We start from the raw sequence: 20,512 nt of genomic DNA on the forward strand, positions 1-20,512 counted from the left end.
TGTGAATTTTTGTTTCCTGCTGCACGGAGTTTGGGAAATGAGGGATACTTCTTTGGTTGCAAGAGTTTAGAGGGAACTAGAAACCTGACAGTGTTCTGCAAGAATGCAGAAAAGTAGCATCTGGTGGTGAATGAAAATAAGCCAGTTTAACCTTTTCTTACATGCCTCTACCTCTCCTTGTACAAATCAGCCTGTTGTCTCTAGCTGTGCCTACACAACTTCCATTGAAGGCAGTGGTAATTAGACATCTCTGTATTCTTTATCAATTATAAGTTGGTCATTGTTCTTTCCTGGAACATAAAGGCTCACAGGTTGATTCCGAAATGTTTGGGAGTTAGTGTTCGTATGTACTGTTGTGCTTTCACTGTAATTGGTGTCTCTCCTGGCCCTAAATTACTGTGGTTTTATTTTTTTTTTTTTTTTTTTTTTTTTTTTTTTTGTTTTTTTTTTTTTTTTTTAATTTTTAGGAGCTCTACCATGTACCAAATGGGATGTCTCCAGGGAAGCTCTCTCATGGAATGGTGTACGGTGTTGTGCACCGAACTGACAACAACCATAAGAGAGAAATGGTGGTTTATGGCTGGTCAGCTGATCAGCTGAAAGAGGAGATGAATTACATTAAAGAAGTGAGTTACATTTTCACCTCAAAATTTGTTAAATACCCTTTCAATATATCCATATATTTCCATATATGTAGAGCTGTGATAATATAATGGGATGATTGATGTCTAGCCCAACATCTCAGTTGGAACTGGAAACCTACTCTGAAGCCTTGGTAGTATTTGAGTTGAGAAAAAAGCAAGCTCTATACCTGGGAACTGTGCTTGCTGATGGAAGAAGCTATGTAAGGAGACACCTGAAAGGATAGTCTCTCTCTTCCTCTGCTTCCCCCAACCCAAAATCCCCAGCTTTGATAGGCTTCTAAATTAGGTGACATAGTAAAGTCACTTGGGTATATTTTGGGGCAGCCTCAAAATAGTCAGCCTAATAAGGATGTCTTTGTACTACTTTCTCTGTGCCTGCTCATTTGTCACAATTGGCAGAAGATCGCCTGAAAAACAAAAATGCATTTCTGATCCTGCTTGAATTTTTTCTGTTCTTGAAACTCAGCATCTCTTTGCCCATCAGTCTTTGACGCTCAGGCTGTGGCACTAACACCCTAATTGCCTCATGGCAAATAATCTGACCTTTTTCCATCCACCTTCACCACCCAGGAGGCTGTTGGTCAGAGTTTATTGTGTTACACTGATTCAAGTGCAAACTGAGTTGATAGAGAAGGGAGGAGCCCTGAGTCAAGGGAGCAGTGTAAAGCACTGTAGTCCTGTGTGCTCCTTCCCTGCCTGCTCTGTGGCTGTCAGCACTTGTTTCTCTCCCTGGGTGCTCCCAGTTTGCCTGCTCCCGGTGTTCACCACTCTCGAGCTGAGGTTAGGGACTGGCAGGGTCTGTCAGTGCTGTGGTGCTGCTGAGACACACAAGCTGCCTTGGCTGCTGTTTTTCTGCCTAGGTATTTTCTCTGCCCTGCTGGGACGGTGTCAAGGGACAGGTGAATTGGCACACAGCAGGGCCAGCTCCCCAAACTGCACTGTCTGTGGTACCTGGGGGTTGCTTGGGCTGCGACCATCTCTCTGCCCTTGTCTGTCCTTTATGGAGGGACACATCACATCACGTGAACTACATGTCTTGCTTGTACTGATGGTTGCAGGTAAAAGTGGGAGAGACAGGGGAGGAGACACGCTGACTTTTGCTCTTCCGTCTTCTGGAAGCCGTGTTCAGTTCTGCTACTTTGTGATCTTTGGTCTGCTTGAGTCTTTAAAAGCAGAGCCTTGAACAAGAGTCCTCAGCTTGTGCCATGTATTTGCTGACTCAAATAGACCAAAAATGATGGGCCATGTCAGAGCTGCTGACAGCTTCCTCTGCCTGAGTCACATTTGCATCTTGCAGGAGGGTGTGTGCCTGTGCTTGTGCGTGGGGAGGCACAGGGCGAGCGGGGCTTTCCCGAGGTGCTGGGCAGGAGTCAGCTCCCTCCTCTCTTCCTCATCCCAAAGGGAGCCCGTGGGTAGGGAGCCCTCCTTGCATAGGTCTGGTGGCCAGTGCCTCTCTTTCTGGGAGGCAGTGGGGGAATTCCATGCAGAGCTGCTAAAAACATCTGCTGAAGTTCTGCCCTCACCCCACTGTGCAGACACAGTAAACTCACTGACCTAAATGATCTGCAAGCAGCCTGTGCTTGGTGGAGGTGAGGAAGGGAAAAAATGAGGTTGACTTATGTAGGCTGCAGGCAAACATGACTGCAGTGGCATGTAAAACCAAACTGGAAGACAACTTGGGGGGGTTTTGAGTGTTTTTTTTTTTCCTAGAAAGGCAAAGAATAATTTGCATCCATAGTTCTTGAAATTAAATTGAGTTCTCCATTCTTCAGATTTGAAATTGCACTGGTAAATGTAAGCTAGTTTGTTGTTTAGTTAGATACCAGTCTAAAAGACTGAAATTAAAAGTGTTTATCTGCAAAGGATACCCAGGGGAAACCAACCACTTTTAAAAGTATGGAGGTACACTAAGTCCATGCCTTTTTTCAGAAATAAAACAATACATGATCAAATTAAAATTACTTTTAATTGATTTAGTAATCAGGTTAGAATTACTTATGGATATTTAATTGAAATTAATTTATCTAAATTATTAATTTACAAGTGTTTAAGTACAGAGAGGTTTGGAATTACTCATAGTGACAGTTATTTGTCTCATCCCTATGTAGACAAGTCTTGAGACTTAAGTTTTTGTCTTTTTCTTGAGAATAAATTGCTGTTATGCAGTGGTAGATTAACAATGGAAATTATAGAAAGTAACAATGAAGAACATAGAGAAAAAATCATGTCCTACTATATGAACAGTATAATCCAAAAGTTTGATAAAGGTGTTTGATTTTTCTGACACCAGGTGAGAGCAACTCTGGAAAAAGTAAGAAAGAAAATGTATGGTGAATATGATGAAATGAAACGAAAAATACAGCAGCTTACAAATGAACTGAAAGTAAGTACCCATCCATTTGCAGGGAAAGCATATGGGAATAACTGTCCCAGTGTTATCCAGAAACTTTTCTTTTGCTTTAGCAGAACAGAACTAATCTCCCAAACCACTCCAATTCACTGGTTTATGTGACATCTGTAGTTTTCTTTTGTTATTTATTTTTCCATCCAGGAAGGACAGGGATGCCTTTGCTTATGAAACTACTAACTGGCTGGAAATTCTAGGAAATAAAAGAATGATTTTGATACCATTGCCAGTGGGTATTGGTAATTAATGGATATGGATGTAACAGCTTGCAGGTGAATCAAATAAATAACATTGATAATTAAGAGAAACTGATAACTTGGAGTTATTTCAACACTTTGCTCTGTTTTACTGACTCAGTTGTTTAAACACTAAGTAAAAGAAGTAGCAATATTCATTGGTATTGAAGTGCTAAAAATGACTTAACCTATTGGTTTTTAATGGAACATTTCAATGGTCATTCAATGACCTGTCTTTCTTCTGACATGCTGCTTTAGCAATAAAAGCTGTTGCACTCTGTAAATAGCCTTCATATTAAACTGCTGAGTTGTTTGAGCCAAAAAATCACCCTGAAAACTTGCTTTGAATTTATGTCCAGCATTGATTTTCACAGCTCTGGTTCAGAGGAAGCTTTGGCCATTAAAAGTGTTTTGACTTCAAGGGACTGGGACCTTGACTTGTGCCCTTCTGCCATCCTCATTTGGAGGCTGTCAGTTCCCTGCATGCTGTATTAGGTACAAAAATCAGAACTTACTGTAAACTGGTACTTTCATTCTGTGCAACTGGTCTCAAAATTAGAAAAAAAAATCGCCCTGACTTGAGAGGAAGAGAGAGAAAAAACTCAGTTTCTGCAAACTGTGTTAAATAATCATAGTGCTGCCCACAAGACTCACTCTCCCCAGCATGCACGTGGTAAATGCTGATTCAGGTGCAGCTTTGTTGTCTTTGCTGCTGATCTTTACTGAATAGCAGTGATGATATCCTGCACTTCCAGAACTTCTGTCAGACCAGTAGAAATCCTGCATGAGTCAGAAATTCTTCTTTAATTAAGGGTTTCTGACCAGCTCTGACAGAATATCTAGTTCTCCAGCAAATTAGCAGTTCATGAAGCTTCCTTCAGACATAAATGGCATATTAGGAGACATCCTTCCCTTTTTTTAGTTCTCTAGACTGTCTGAAAGGAAGCACAAGTGTTGTTCTTCTTAAGAATGTGAGCTTTTTGTTTGGTCAGTTATTTGGGAGCTGATTTTGGTTTTACATGACTGTTGTCTTTTGTGCTATTTCCGAATCCTGTTTAAAATCCTTTCTATACTTTGCTTCAGCTTTCAATCACTGTGCTTTTATCTTTCCAATTTCCAGGACAACTTTTTGTTCATAAAGTTTGGTTGAAATTTGCTCTTCCAGTATCCTGCCCTGGGCTTCTTCTCACAAGTTCTTACCTTGTAACTTTCTTAATCCATCCAAAGCATTTCTGCTTTCCTTTGTTTTACCTGAGCACACATTTATGGAAGGTTAACAGTGACTACTTGGCCTCTACTCCCTATGCTGACCTCATCTGTGTATGGCTTGGTTGCTACATGTTTGTCCACTGTATCAGTCCCTGGTGTTTTTCTCTTTTTATCAAGAAGCAAATCTGGTCCCCCTAAGAATGTGAGATTCCTCACTTTTATTAGTAACACTCTTTTCCTCTTTATTATTGGATCATTCACAATTATTTACACTGTTTGAGTTTTGGTCTCTTCTTGAATGATGTAATTTTGTGTCTTTCCCCTCCCCCTCTCAGTTTTTAAGCATGTGTGTGAGTACCTATCAAAAATGACTAATTTTCACTCAACAAAGCCCTCTGGCTTCCCCTTCCTGCTTTGTACTGTTTCATCCTTATGTCTTCTTGATGTTGCTACTCTATGTACCTGATTAGTCAGCTCCTTCTTAATTAAGGCTCTTCAACAATTCACAGTTCTAGATTTCCTTATTTCTTGCATTCTTCTGCTTTTCACTCTGAATCTTTACAATCTGCCCACTCTATGTATATAATCTGTCTGAATCGACAGCTGCCAATTGTCCTCTTGTCCTTTCAAAAGGAACAGCTTATACAGTGATTGCAGACTAACAATAAACTTAGATACTCATGTCTTATTTCTGTTAGATTATTTGAATTTTAAGTTTTGTTTGTTTGTTTGTAAGATTATACTTTGAGGCCTGTATATTTTAAGCATCCTAGTACTGTGAAAACGACCTTGGTGTCTTTTTCTTCTGTAGCTCTCTTGGAAAGAATAGGTAAACTTGGTCATTATTCTATATAAAACTTTTTTTTTTTTCCCTGCTCAGGTGACAAATGCTCATCAGGAATCCTTAGAGAATCATGTGCGAGTGCAGGCTGCAGCCTTAGATAGCTTTAGCGAAATGAACAGCTCCTTGACATCAGCATCAATAGACTTGCAGGTACATCTTCATAGCTGCTTCCCAGCTCCCAGCTGCCTTTGCTAACATGCATTTCAAAGCATACAGAAAACATGCATGACAGATACAGATTCTAACACTAAGAACACCATAAAGTACTGTCTTGGATATCTAAAGCACCTAATTTAGGAAACAAAGAAAAACGTTCCAGAAGTTCTTGTGTTTAAAAAAATTCAAAATAATGTACAATAAAGAGATACTGATATGCAGCAGACTAATACCATAAGTCATGTCTCTATGAAGGATCTAAGGTGAAAATGTGATTTGGTCTGTGTAGTGCAAAATGGTGCATCTTCTGATTTAGTTCTGCCTTCACTGGGTAGCAGAAAGGAAGTGGCATGTTTGGATGCCAGACACTTGTGAGATTTTGCATACCTGTGAAATGCAGGGGGAAGGATGAGGTGGGAATGAATTTTAATTTTTAAAGACTTCTCAATTCCCATGTATCTGAGCTAAACAACTTAATGTCCCTGCTTTCTTGTATGTAACAAGAATGTTATGTTCTTGTACATTACTTTCATGTTTTCAGTCCACTGCATTTTGTATGTATGGCATGGCCCTCAGAGAGAAGGGAAGATTATTCATGCTGAAATGTATCCATGTTCCTTTTTTTTTTTAATAGTGTTCCAGGACTCAATTTCACTGAGTATGCTCCTCACAGAAACACCTTCTAGCAAAACCAAAAGCTATAATTTTAAATGTTAAAACTTGCAAAACTGTTCACACTGCATTAATATGTCAGAAAGCTCTTTAAATGAGCTGTTTCATAATATCTTGCCTGTATTAATTCATTAAATTGTTTCTGATTTTTAATATGTGCTTTGCCTCTTTCTTCTAGAAAACTCTAGTGGATGTTACGTTGGAGAACACAGACATAAGGGAACAAATAAGGAATTTAAAACATACACACGAGCAATCTATGGAAAAGCTGAGAGAGAAGCAAAAGCAACTGGAAACAGCACAAATTGAAAATCAATTACTGAAGTTAAAGGTATGGTTTATAAACTCCCCTAAAAATACTGCACAGTAAGGGCATTAGGTGGATTTAAAATAAATTCCTTGGCCTTATCTGTAAAGGGTTCTTCATTCTTCATGCCCTTGAGCTCCCTGGTTCCTGTGAATCAATACTGGTTTAATAAAAAGAATCTCAGCTGGCGACAGGCAGTCTTCCCAAAACATGGGATGTAACATAAGAGTCAGAGATGTTGGCAGGTGAAAATTCAAACCATTAAATGGTTATTAGTATCTATAATTATTAAGTGAAAGAATATTACAACTCTGCACATTGAAAGAATATTACAACTCTGCACCTGAATTTCTTGGTGTTGAGTTTCTTTGGTATTGCACCATTTTTAATAGGTAGTCTGTTTAGTCTCATGAGCATGTGGTCAGCAGGTAACAGCAAGCATCTTCAAAAGAGAATTAAGCTATTTCTTTCAGAGAAATGCAAGGGAATAAAACACAAACTGCAAGGTTTAATATGACAGAAAGCTTGACCATGTTCTCCCCTCATCAGCCAAATGTATTCCTTTAATGTCAAAAAAACCAAGCCCACAAAAAACCCAAACAAAACAAAGAATACCCTCTCCCCCCAAAAACCTTGGTCTCTGTGAAAATTGCTCAAAGTAGACCAATTGGGATATAGTACTATATTCATCAAATTTTGAAAAAACTTGTTTCTATTTTTGTTAAAGTTTCTGAAATTAAGGCGACTGTAGCTACATTCATGTTTAATCTTGTGGGAGAAGGTATTTCTTTCTGGCTGTTTTGCTAGTGACTAGCACTCGTGCTTAATGATGAACGGTTAAACAAGAAAACCCAAGTGCATTTCATGTTCTGCTTTCCTCTCACAGTGAAGCTCTACAGGCTGTAAAAGTAGCTGTATTTTGCACCTGTTGTTGTCTGCAGGAAATAGAAAGAGGGAAAATCCAAGTATCAGATGCAAAGATGATGCAATTCAGATTTTAAAACAGAAATTTGGGCTTCACTATAATATTAATGACATGCCCAAGCAAGTCAGGGAAAGGTATGTCTGCTTCTAAGGGCAAGGAACTGCAGCTTAAGTCTCAGTTAAACTGAATGCATAAGGATTTGTTTATCTTCAAGCATGTCAAGCTCTGCAGAATACATGCCCTGCATTTACACAGCAAAAGTGTAAATTTTGCCCTCACACTTTCAGTTTTAGTACCAAGTTAGTGAATAATATACCTCATTACTGTCTTTGACAGTTAAATATAAAATTGAGTCTCAAAAGGTGCCAAGACTTCTGGGAATTCATTCTGGGAGTGAATGTAAGGGGATGGTGTGGCATCTGGGAGGTTAGTGTTGAAAAGCAGTAACTACTGTGTACCATGATTACACCCTGGGTGGAGAACACAGCTGTGGGGCTTATTAAAGAGGTTTGGTTTATTTATAAATCTGTAATAACTTAGAGTGGAGATGTTGCTTAAGTGTGTTTTAACAGATGCCCTGATACAGCCACTTTTTTAATGCTTGTTTTTACTGTCCTCATTGCTCAAGGTGTAAGGGAAGGAATTATGGAGATAAAAGGTCAGAGATCCTGTTCCATTTCAGTGTATCTTAAGGAATCTGAGGTTTAATGATTGGCTTTCTCTAAATGATACAATTCTTTCAGGCTTCCTTAAATGTGGAAGGTTCATTTAACTCCTCACCCTCTCATGAAGTGCAGGTCACTACCTGTGCCCCAGGGTTGGCCTAGATGAGATGACAGAGGGGACAATTGCAGTACAAGTGGAGTCCTTCAGGGTTCATTCCTTTTCAAAGAATGAAACACACTGTTGTTTTTCTACAGGGTACTAAACAAGCTTGTTTCTGCCATGCAAGATGTACCCAAGGGTTTACTAAACCTTTTGGTCCTTGAAATGGAAAAAAAATCCAAGCCAAAACCTCAATCATCAGAAGTCTGTATTTTGTGTGTTGTGTGGTGATCAGCAGGGAGCACTTTATTCCTCCTCTTCCTGTCACTTTTGTAGCACCCACAGCATTTCACTATAACCTTGGCTGATTCACAGCATCTCTAGGAGGAGAACTAAGTTCTGTACTAGCTGTTTTACTTCACTTTTATTGTGGTTTACATAGTAGATGGACCTAAGCTGTGAAGATCCTATCTGGTGTTTAATTACTGAGGGTGTGGTTCAGTCAGTGTTTTCAGCCAACACAGGAAATCCTGTCTCTGGATTACCATTCTGCCTTCTTCCCCATAGCTCTAGTAAAGTTTCTGGTTCTCTTGTTAAAAATTAACCCTTCCACACACCTGAGAATTTTAATTTTTGGGTTGATTACAGGGAAGGTACTGCAATAAAGTATTGCTTTGGGTGTTCATGGTCATTTAGAAAGAGAAGTTGAGTCTAGTCCATCTCTAGTCCATGCTTCAGTAGAGCAGGGGGAGACAATATTGCTTCAATGGGGAAACAAACCAAGTGACTTAGAGGCATGGCCTGATCTTGGATCAGCAATGACTAAATGAGCTCAATTCAGACAACATGGACCTTTATGGAACAGTAACTTCTACAGATGAAATTATGTGAATACTGGCAGAATGCTGTAAATGGTCTTGATGCAAATGGAAATCTACTCTTGCAATGCAGATTTATAACAAGGGGGAGTTTAACTTCAAACTCTTATCTTCTCATCATGTGAACTCTTTCTCCTGCTCTGCCAGCAATACTGTACTTACTGATGGGGCAACCTTCCTCTCTCATAGGTGGAATCATCACAGGAAGCCAATGCTGAAGTCATGAGAGAGATGACCAGAAAGCTGTACAGTCAGTATGAGGAAAAAATGCGAGAGGAGGAACAGAAACACAAGGCTGAGAAAGAAATGCTCCTGGTATGTAGAGCCAGTCTGCAAGAGCAGTGCTTAGCTTGAATGCTGTTTTGTAATCGCCTCATACTCCGGAGTTGATGCAAGTTCCTTCACTTCTGTCTCTGTGATTAGTTGTGCCATAGCTATTAAGCTTTCCAAGCATTTGGGGTTGTAGGAGTTGTGTTCAAACATAGTAATATCAATGATAATCCAGATTTCAAAATCTAGAAATAGGATAACTAGGCTTTTTAAACTTCTGATTCTCTAAAAAAAGGAAAACATAATGTCCAATTTTAACAAGTGACAGTTTAAAAATGAGAAAGGGAACAACTTCACTGTGTGCTACTGGAGCACGAACTCTCCTGTCCCCCAATTTCCCTCCACCCCCAAGTTAAACCTTTCCATGAGCAGTCAGTTGTTGCATTTTTTAAAATTATAGAGTCAGATAATGATGGAGACTGAAGATGGATGCTCCTTTTAATTCATATTGCTTTACATGTAAGGCAAGTACAAAGCTGAACATGGCCAGCTATGTATTTAGAAAGCGGTCTTTTGCAGCAGCATATTTTTCTCATGCTGTAATTTAAAAGCATCTTTGGTGAAAGGGAAGGGAAATCAGCTATCTAAGAAATGGGTAAAAGTTTCTCTTGGATTGTCATAGTGATGCTTTACTAATACCTGTGTATTTCAAAGTACCCCTAGTCTTTTGCTCTATATAATTGACTCTTAGGGTCATAACTCTTCCAGATTTCTGAGCAGGTGTAGTGAAAAGCTTTGAGCTCTTTAAAAGCTGTTAGCCTGGCCCTAGATCCAAAAAGAAGAAGAAATATTCCTCATTAATACCTTAGATGCTAATGAGACTGTAAATGTTCTTGTTTGTAGGAGGAAACAAATCGGCTTCTGAAGGCTATTGAAGAGGCAAACAAGAAGATGCAGGTTACAGAAACAACCATACAGGAGAAAGACCAGAGGATTGGTGAGCTGGACCGGCTGATTGAACGCATGGAAGAGGTAGGAGAGCTGACTGCTGCCTTGACAGGAAATGCACCAAGTGCATGGAGGAAATTCCAGTTATTGTTCTGCTGCTCAGCTCCCTGCTCAGTGCCATACCATTGCTGTTTGCATCTTAGTTACTGTATTTATATCAGTAAATGCACCTGGATTGCCACAGAGACTCTGTGATGAGGAGGTGGTTCTATCTTCCTGGTGGTCCTTACAGGACAGCATTTATTTAGGAAATGAATCATTATTTTAAAGAGAGAATTTAAAAACCAGTGTCTCTCCAGTGTGCAAGGTGTCTTAAGCCTAATCAAGTAATAATCATAAATGACCCAGAGTCTCTAAGAAATGTTGCTGTGGTAGGTCCATAGAGTACACAGAGCTGTGTCTGGGGATGGGTAAGAAGTTGATGGAAAACCTACAGGGTCAGGATTAAAGGGAGGGGCAGGGACAGGTGACATCAGAGTAGGGGGCTACCCAGCCAGGAAGACTGAAAGGATGAGGCCCTTTGCAGACAATGGGAGCAGCCCCTTGTTCACAAGCCCTGGTCCTCATGGGGATTTTCAACCATCCTGATATCATTTGGAGGGACAACACAGCAGAGCATAAGCAATCCAGGTTCCTGGAATGTGTTGATGATAACTTCCTTCTCCAGTTGATAGAGGAGCCAGTGAGGAGAGATACTATTCTAGACCTTGTTGTCACCAACAAGGAGGAGCTGCTGGGGAATGTGAAGCTCAAGAGCAGCCTTGGCTGCAATGACTATGAAATGGTCTTGGATGTACTTTGGTATTTCTCATTTTACTCAATAGCAGGCAACTCATCTTTGAAGATTCATGCCTCACTATCTCTAACACAGGAGCAGAGAGTGTTTTAGTCAGGGGAGGGAGTACAATCTTCTGCTCTTTCCAATGAAGTGTTTTTTTTCTCTAATTTCACTTTACTGTAGTACATATTAAATATCAGTAGCTACTGAGAAATAGATTTTTATAAGCCAGTCGTTTTGGCTTGTGCGGTTAGTCTAATGTGCACTGAGTCCCTTTTGTCTAATGCTTGCAAATTCATTAGTAGAATTAATGATTACACTGAGAAATTACTCAACCTAATAATATGCCCCTCTAGTGGCTCCATTAACTTCATCTGGTCTTCAGCCTACAACTTTTAAGTATCATGCAGTGAATGTAGGATTGCAGTACAGTTCACAAGTACAAAGGAGTTCCTTCACATTAGTTCTTTAATCTGCTCTTATCTGGCTCATACTCACCCAGTGAGACTGAATGCCTCTTAAATTGCCCTCCAGGTGGATAACACGCTTACTTACACTTACTTACACTTCTTTGTTAACTTGTTTGACTCAGACCCTAAGTCCTCACAGATCTTCACAAGCACTGTGCTGGTGGGCACTTAAAAATAAACAGGAATGCTCTGGGGAAGAAAATGCATCGGTACCTTTTAACTCAACCTTGGATTGGGAGATCTTTTTGGAGTGATAATGTGGACAATTTGACTTTATGTAGTTAAAGATTTTGATGATTCATCTTTTTATTGAAAAAGCTTCAATATGAAGTACAACCGTACATCTTCATACAGGAAGTTGAAAACTGATCTTGTTTCCGTGCATAGCTGGGAAATTGATTTTATTATTATGTATTCTGTCCTCCTTGGCTATAGCAAATGCATGAATTTTGTTTAATCAGTTTCTATTTTAATTTCACAAATTATGTTTTGAATTGCAATGAAGTATGCTTTGTGAAGCCTTTACATTTTGATACATAGAGAACTGAATGATAACTTTTCTTGTTTAGGAACGTCACCAGCTGCAAAAACAACTTGAATTAAATGAACTACAAATATCTGGAGCAAAATCTGAAAACAACTCTGACAGTGAAAGGTGAGATATAACTTGCCTGTGGAAATTCTACTATTGCTAGGAAACGTGGGATTTTTGTTTTTGTAGACATCTGAAATTTGCCTTTTCTAACTTTAAAACTGCAGTCTGGTAGGGATTGTCCATCTGAATGTAGGTTTATTGACATGTATAATATCCAGACTTTTTTTTTTTTCAAGAATGATGACCTTCATGCATCTTTTCTGAAAAGTTGTTTGCAAATGTGCAGAGTCCATTGTAGGTCAACAAGCTGTGACATATCTGTAGCTTGCATTTTTCTTAAACATGCATTCCCGAATTCAGAAGAGTATGATCCTGACTATGAATACTTTCACTATCTAAACTCAAAGGTTTGTATGACACTGCTTCAGTGGGTAAAGATGAAGTATAACCAGAGACTGAAAAATAGTACTTGATTACTACTTATGGTTCTGTGGCACCCAGAAATTAAGTTTTAAGGTTTTGGGTTTCCTGCTGTTTTTTGGGAAGCATAAACATGAAAGGAGGTTCCTGCTGAGAGCTTCTCAGTGCCTTGTATTGATCTGTGACCAGCTTCTCTGGTTTCAGAGCAAGAATGGCTTTTCACAGCAGCCTGTTAAACTAATAACTTCAAGTGAACAGATGTCACTCACATACAACATAGAATATGGAGATGAAAGATAATTGCTGTTTTCCTTTACCTCTGAATAACACAGACACTTCTTGCTTCAGTGAATCCTTTTCAGTGTGAAAAGTTATGCTGCAGTAAAAGGGTAAAGGCAGTGTTCAGGCAGGAATTTGTGCAATGCTAGCAAGCTCACAGTTGCAGTCTCTGCCATTCAAGCCATGAATCTATGTTCAGATGATGCTTGTTCAGATGATGCTGGTTTATTTTTAAGTTGTCTTTACCTGTCTGTACCTTATCAGACACTCAAGCTCCACCTTAGGAAGGATGTCTGTTCCATTTCTCCATTGCTTTCAGTGCTTAAGATCCTGAATCTTCCGATGAGATACAAAATATGTGCTACGATTGCAATTACAATACAAATTAAAGTTTTATCAGATGTTAATACACACAACTGAAAAACCTGCAGCAATGCTTTGAAATTTTTGAGTCCTTGTCAAAGTGCTGCAGTTACATTTCTGCAGAGTACTTCACTGTTAATAGAGACTCTTTTGAGGGGAAACAGCATACAATTCAGTCATTCACTGGAATCATGTCTTACAGTTTGCCATCTGCTGCTTTGTCTTGGAATGGTTTTTCTATTTGCAGCTTTAACAGTTTTTTTTTCTGCTGTGCACAGACCAAGATGAAAAAAGCCTTTTTGTTTTTTATTCCCTTCCTCCCATTCTCAAATTCTGTCCAGTCCTGAACCTAGGAGTGCAGCAGTTTATTTTGTAGGCAAGAAATTGCTTTCTTTGACAAATTTTAAGAATTGGACATTCAGATAAAAATGGAGACTCCCATGACCAAAGAGACAAAAACTTATGGAAAAGCTTCACTCTGGTTTCCTTGCATATTCTACAGCTACTTTTCTGACAAGCTGCCAAACCAACTTGTGGCAGGAGTTCTGTAGGAGTTCACTTTCTGTATTAAAAAGATTTGAAGAAATACAGAATCTATCTGAAGAGCTGTATGCACAAACTTAAACCATTCATAGCACTCCTGCTGACTGCTGAGGAGTTAATACTATTCCAGTTAGCATTCTGCTGCTGTTGGCAGCTCTGCCAAATTCTTGACTCAAGGCTCCCCTGCAGTAAGACAGTTTTGAAAGCAGACCTGCTTCCTGGCTTTTGTTTAGCACTCATTTCCAAAATATTTGCAGGTAGTAGTAAGTCAGGCTAAATGTGTCCCTCTGAAGCTAAAGATCTAGCTGTCTGAAAGCCTTTCACTAAAGGGAAACACACCTTGAGATGAGTTGTGTCACATTGTTTAATTGTCAGCACTTCAGGCTCTGAGTAAGCATGTCAGTATGCAAGACAAAGGTGAGATGACTTGGGTGGAGACAGCCACTTGGACTAAGATCACATTAAAATGTACTTTGGACAATTTGACATCTGTCAGTGCAATTTGACTTGCCCGTCCTGATTTATGGTGGATTGTGGGGGCTGTTCTTGTTCTGCATACACTGCATAGCTCCCCACTCACAGGCTTGAGCCTTGCATGTTTTGCCAGGTCACAGCATTTGGAGGAGGTAGCAGCCAGCTTGAGAGAGCGGATCAAGCATCTGGATGACATGGTCCACTGCCAGCAGAAGAAAGTCAAGCATATGGTTGAGGAGGTGAGATGTAGTAAAACACCTCAGAGTCTTTGGGGAGCATTAATTCTTTTAGTACATAATCCAAACAGAACTGTGTTCTTTGTGTAGTTGCCTTATGCCACCTTTGTTACAGTGGAAGTTGAGTTAAGCATCTGGAGCCAGTGAAGCAGAAAGAGTAGATGAAAGCACTTTAATGCACTGGCTGTGGGTTATATACTGTGATCTTTAGGCTGACACTAGTTCTGTGCCTCTTCATGGGTGTTCAGGAAATGCTACACAACTTCCAGCTCAGTTCAGTTTGAACGGTTCAGAGGGTACCTCTGATATGATTCACTCTACTCGTTAACAGTCTCCTTCCTGTGCAGAAGTGGAAGGCAAAAGCTGACCTTTATTGCTTTGTTCTTCTGGTTTTGGGAGATTTTGCTTACATTTTTGTTTGTTTGTTTAATATGATTCCTCACAGAAATAGGTGAGCAAGCACAGGTTTTCACTGCTCGTCTCTTCTTACCCTGGGCTGGGGACATTATCTTTGCTGCTGCCATTTCCTGTAAAATTTTCAGTGGAATTTTGCTGGATAAATGCTTTAGGTTATAGGCTACCTGTGTGTCAGGAAACTGTTCTGTGATCAGAAGGCTGTAATTGCAAACATTTCTGTTTGTCCAAGTGGGAAGAATGACATGGGAAATAGATAAGTTTAAATTGGAGCTTTACAAAGCTGATGGCTCTATTAGATGAGGCTCCTACTGCACAGATGGGTGTTCATGAGACCTTTGATTTGTATCTGGACATCATTCCCTCAAGATAGCAAATGTTTAGAAACCACTCAATTCTAAAGCATTCTTTCTGCATTTGTATTTATATGCATTTACACATGCTTTGTTTTATAAGATTCTGATGCAGCCCTTCTGTATGAGCAGATGTGTGATGCTAGTGCCTTTTACACAGAGGGATTAAAGTTTTTCTGTTGTATCAGACATATCAAGTCTTGAGGTTTTGGTTTTAGTTTAGTTCACCATTATCACTGTTTTTAAGCTGGTCTAAAACAGAATTTACAGTCTTCATACCATGGTATTTTAATAAAGAAAGTTTCTCCAGTCCAATAATCCAATCCATCTAATTAATGGATTATGGGAACACTTATATAATGGATTATGGGAACAATTATTTAATCTGCTTTGTATCTCTGTACACCAGAGGTTTTTTTCTGAAGGATTTATGATATATGTGGCACCCTGAATGGATCTAGTAATACATGAGGATGGTGGCCTAAATTTTGCCCTTTATTACTAAATACATTTTAAACTTCTGGTTCTAACTTGACCTCTAGTGGGCTGCATTGGTATAACAAGTCCTTTCAGCTCTATGTTTTGTTTTGGAATAAAACCACATATAAAGCTTGAGCCAATGATTATTATTCATTAATATTAGATTTAGTGGGTAAGTTTAGCTTGCTAATTACTTGTAATGTATCTCTGCTGGTGCCTGCACATACACAGAAAGCCCTTCTAGACCATCTGGTTATCCTATTTAACGAGTGTTAGGTGACCAAGTCACTATTCATTGTCAAACACGTCTGCTTCTAACTGAATCTGACTGCCTGCTTTTCAGATTCAGTTAAACCTCTGTCAGTCTTGACTGCCACCTAGCCATAGGGTAGATATTTTTGCTCTTTCCTTTAGTCCCTGTGTGTTTTAATCTTTATTTTAATTCAGCTTCCTTCTGCATGAACACCTGTGTAGTTACATCTATATTTTCACTAGTGAGCTAGCCAGACTCCTGTACCAGAGGTTTGATCAGGTGAGGTGGTACCAAATACATCAAGCATTTAATGTTTGGGGTTTTCTTTCTTAATTTTGTGCTATTTGTTGCTTGTGTTTCTACTGTGTTTGAGAAAATATCCATAATATAGTTGGCATGCCCTGGTTTAAACTAGATTCTTAATTAAAGGCCTAAAACCAGCAGTTTTAATAATATAGAGAAGAGTTCACCATGGGGCAAGAGAAAAAACACTGCAGATATGTATGTCCTCAACTATCCAAGCATGGGGTGCTTTTCATAATTTTGTGCTTTTCATAATATTAGACAAGTATTTTTTGGCTCATTTTAAGCAAACACTTGCTAACTATGCCATAGAAGCTGAAAAGTTGGCAACAAAAATATTGAAAAGGAATGCTATCTGAAGAGTCTGTTCTGAAGTTAGGTTGAAAACTAGTGAGCAGCAGCACTAAAAATATCTGCTAGAGCAAATAGGGAAGATTGCACTACTATTTAAGTCCCGGAAGACATGTTCATCAGAGTATATTTAAACACACATCCTCCCTACACTAAATTTAACTGATTACAGAATGTAATGGCAAGGGATATCAAGAAAAATGTAAAGAAAACCTGCCCTGTTACTCATTACATATACCAGCCATGAAAATACTGCAAAGTAACATGCCATCTTAGGGTTTATGAGGGTATTTTAATCATATTGATAACTTGCATTTAAATAATTAAGAAAGAATAACCAAATCATTCAAAAGCTAGAAAACTTGCTTTCTGAAACACTTAGCTTCTCTGTGGCAGTCAATAGAGTGAGAACAGGCTAACCTGGGAAACTCAGGAGAGAAGTGGAAGGAAAGGAAGTAGTTAAAATTATCAGCAGAAATTGAAGCTGAAACAGGGTTACTGTTTGAGCTGCTAGGTGACAAAGCCTAAACTTGCTTGACTACAGGATGAGCTTTTTTTACTATGAATCTTCATATATTGGACACAGATTTGAAGTATAAATAAGGGCTTTACTCTTCCAGTGCAAATCACAGCAAGTTTATGCTGTTACCATCTCCAGTTCAGAGAAATTGGAGAAATGAACATCACTTCAAAGGGATGCTGAACAAACAAGATGTACTGCTTCAAACTCATATGGAGAACTGTCAAAATTGGACAAGTACTGAGATGAATCTCCTGGCTGGAAAAAATCACGGAATAGTTTGCTCTTAAGTGGTTTCTGGGAAAGATGATGGATCGTTTGCAAATCACAGATGCAGGGCATTCTGTAAAGGAACAGCAAACAGCCAGGAGGAAGTGAAAGAGAAGCTTTAGAATGGAGTTTGTGATGCAGCAGGCAACTCTTAACACCTCTGGTGCTATTTTGATTGCATTTAAAAATGTGTTAGGAGGTGGTGGCCAGTCCTAACTTAGGCAGGAAAGGGGATGCTGCCAGAGAAGCATCAGATGTAGGAGGCCACAGAGGAAAAGAGTATTAACACCTTCCTCTTCACAGATCTCATCATGTTGGTACTGAATGCAATGATTATGTGATCCAGGGAATTGAGCCCAGGCAGAGGAGGACATTCAGAATTCAGTGTGCTTATACTCCTTAGCAAAAAAAAAAAAAAAAAAAAAAAAAAAAAAAGCTTCTATTTTTTTTTCCTCTGAAAAGAAACCCTTCCATCTCAGGCATTAATAAAACCTTTTTCAACTTGATCTAGTCAAACTAGTCATAAATTAAATAGAAGCATAGAAAATAACTTTCAGAAGAAAAATAAATGGGAGAAATAAAATGGAAATTTTCTGGAGATGGTGACCTACAACACCTCTGTGTGTTAGCTCTCATGCACACACATTTTTCATCCTCTTAGGGATTCTTTTTTGTGAGAGCAAAAATTGCTGCTCATTAGTGCACCAGCTGAGCAGAAAGTTATCCTGCATTGTCTTAAAGCCTCATGTTCTCATTAGAGAGAGATTGCAGATGATTTATGGCTGACAGATTTATCCCTGGGTTGAACTGTTTTGTTAAACAAATCTATTTGTTCACAGCTTAGTGTAGTATGTTATAAATGCAGTAATGGCAGTTAAAAGTGCAGGACTTGCATTTGGCAGGTGTTTAGAAACCCAGCCCTTTTCTTATACTATTTTTACATCACAGGCTTTCAAAAAGCAAGTAAGGAGAGACAGATGACCAGAGTGGGTCACCCAAGGCTCAGATTTTTTAGCCTTTGCCTTTATAGCTGTCTTAAAGTATGGCTGGGTAGAGCAAAGGCAATCCAGGTAAAAGACAGTTTGATGAGAGGAAAAATTTGCAGGGAGACTTACAGGTGAAAGGCAGAGGCACACAAACTTCAGGCCCTTCCACTGAGGAGTTTCCCCTGCAGAGATGGGACAGATGCAGGCACAGAGGCACCATGGGAGGGCATGGGAAGCTGCTACCTCACTGTTCCCTTCAAGGCTGAAATTGCTCTTGTTCTGTGAGAGAGGTAAAAGCTTCTCTTCTAGGTATCTGTCTGATGGGTCAACCAGTTCATCCTGTCTGTGCCACTGCAGGGAATGAGACTTTCATGTAAGATAAATGAAATACAAAACATAGATTTTAAATTAGCAATATAATTATTTTGTGGCATGATCTCAATTTCAAACCTGGAGAGATTTAAGAGAGGTTTAGTTTTGAGATTTATGCAGTTCACTTTGAAATAGATTGCAATTTCATTGCACAGTAAGCTTATTTTATATGTAATGTTGTTTCATTGTTGAGAAGCAGAGGAGGGAAGGAAATTAGCATTTACGGTTTATAAGCAAAGCAAGGGGGTTGATGCAGATATAGGAAGCTGTTCTGAAGGGATCTGAAGAAAAAAGGATATTTGATCTCATGCCAAGAAATTATCTACAGAACTTAGATTTCACATGAAATTCCCCTAACTACTGAATTGAACTGTCTCTAGGTCATGGCCCATGAGCTGTTCTCCAACTTTAGTCTCAGATTCGTTGGATAATAAATGGTGACCAGACACCAGGGAGAAGCTGTCTCCTGTTCTGTCGGGGAGGATACTTGCATGAAAGGACACAGTGCTAATGAGCCAATGATATCCCAAATACAGAAGATACTTTGTATTGCACAAACGGGGTATAAAAAGAAGAATTTTTTCCAAAAAAGACTTAAACATCTGAAAACATCTGTATCAAGACACTCCAACTTCAGATATATAGTGAAATTTCCCTCTTTTAATATGGAAGAACAGTTTCAAGGTCATGCAAGAGAAGCCACAGAGAAGGAGGAGAAGATGGAATTACCAACAACAGATGCCAAACTTTTATTAACCAAAATCTGCATTGCATAGTACCTACTATAAAAGCAAAACAACAACAAAAATGCAGAACAAGAAATGTAGAAAGAGAAACACACCTTGGGATCTTGGAGGAAGAAGACAAAGGACAGAACATTAATAACTTCCCACACCCTCCTCCCCCCCTTCCCAGTACAAGTGTTCAGCATTCCTCAGTGGACTTGAGCAAGCAGTCCAATGCTTATCTGTTGGCAGAAGTAGAACCACTGCTGGTGTTTGGTGAGAGGGTTTATATAGGCACAACATCAGCACTTTCAGCTGGGAATTGCCAGGCCAAGTCATAAATTAGAAACTTGCCCATTACTAAGGTAATGCTTAACGAGGTGGGTTGATGTGCAGACAATGAGCCAATGTCTGTAACTCATTAGGACATGTCAGCCCCTGCGTTAGCAATACATGGACATCAACCACTGGATAATGTGTTCATAGAGCTCATTCATTTAGGAAGGTCTCTACGTTGGTGCATTAATCTAAATCAGTTGTTAATTCTTCTGTATATGCAATTTGAGATTTAAAAAGTGTAAGTTTAAGTGGATAGTTGTTCATGTGATTTAAGAAGGATTAAAAGGCAAAGGTGCTCATTCCTATTCACTGCATTATGCTCCCTGAAAAAGTTTGAACTCTTGTCTAGCCTCCATAAATACCAGTTAAGGTCCAGTGAAATACAGGACCGAGGAAAATCCTGTTCTCCTTGTACAGCAGTTAGCTCTGTGAGCTCAGGCTGATGTTGCAATGTCTTGTCTGTCTTGTTTTGTGCATGCTGTGTAGCATCTGTTTGTCCTGTGCAGTCATATTTCTGACTAATTTGTTCCTGTCTCTGTATTGGTGTTACTGATGCCCAGTTCATTAATGGTGGATGAATAAGGAAAATATAGATATACTTGAATAATAGGATACTTATATATATTAAAACTATGTGTTGGTAAATATTTTAAAGGAATGAATAATA

At 39.2% G+C, this 20,512-nt stretch overlaps 1 protein-coding gene across 1 annotated transcript in view; it reads left to right on the forward strand.

Moving 5' to 3' along the window:
• Nucleotides 1-20,512, forward strand: part of MYZAP (myocardial zonula adherens protein) — a 52,022-nt gene that overhangs the window by 13,938 nt on the left and 17,572 nt on the right. Inside the window, 8 exon segments of the mRNA XM_030228371.2 lie at nt 468-626; nt 2,935-3,027; nt 5,377-5,490; nt 6,347-6,499; nt 9,233-9,358; nt 10,217-10,345; nt 12,139-12,224; nt 14,377-14,482. Of these exon segments, the coding sequence (XP_030084231.2) occupies nt 468-626; nt 2,935-3,027; nt 5,377-5,490; nt 6,347-6,499; nt 9,233-9,358; nt 10,217-10,345; nt 12,139-12,224; nt 14,377-14,482 (966 nt within the window).

The sequence above is a fragment of the Serinus canaria genome, chromosome 10 (assembly GCF_022539315.1).
Source record: "Serinus canaria isolate serCan28SL12 chromosome 10, serCan2020, whole genome shotgun sequence".
NCBI classification, from domain to species: Eukaryota; Metazoa; Chordata; class Aves; order Passeriformes; family Fringillidae; genus Serinus; species Serinus canaria.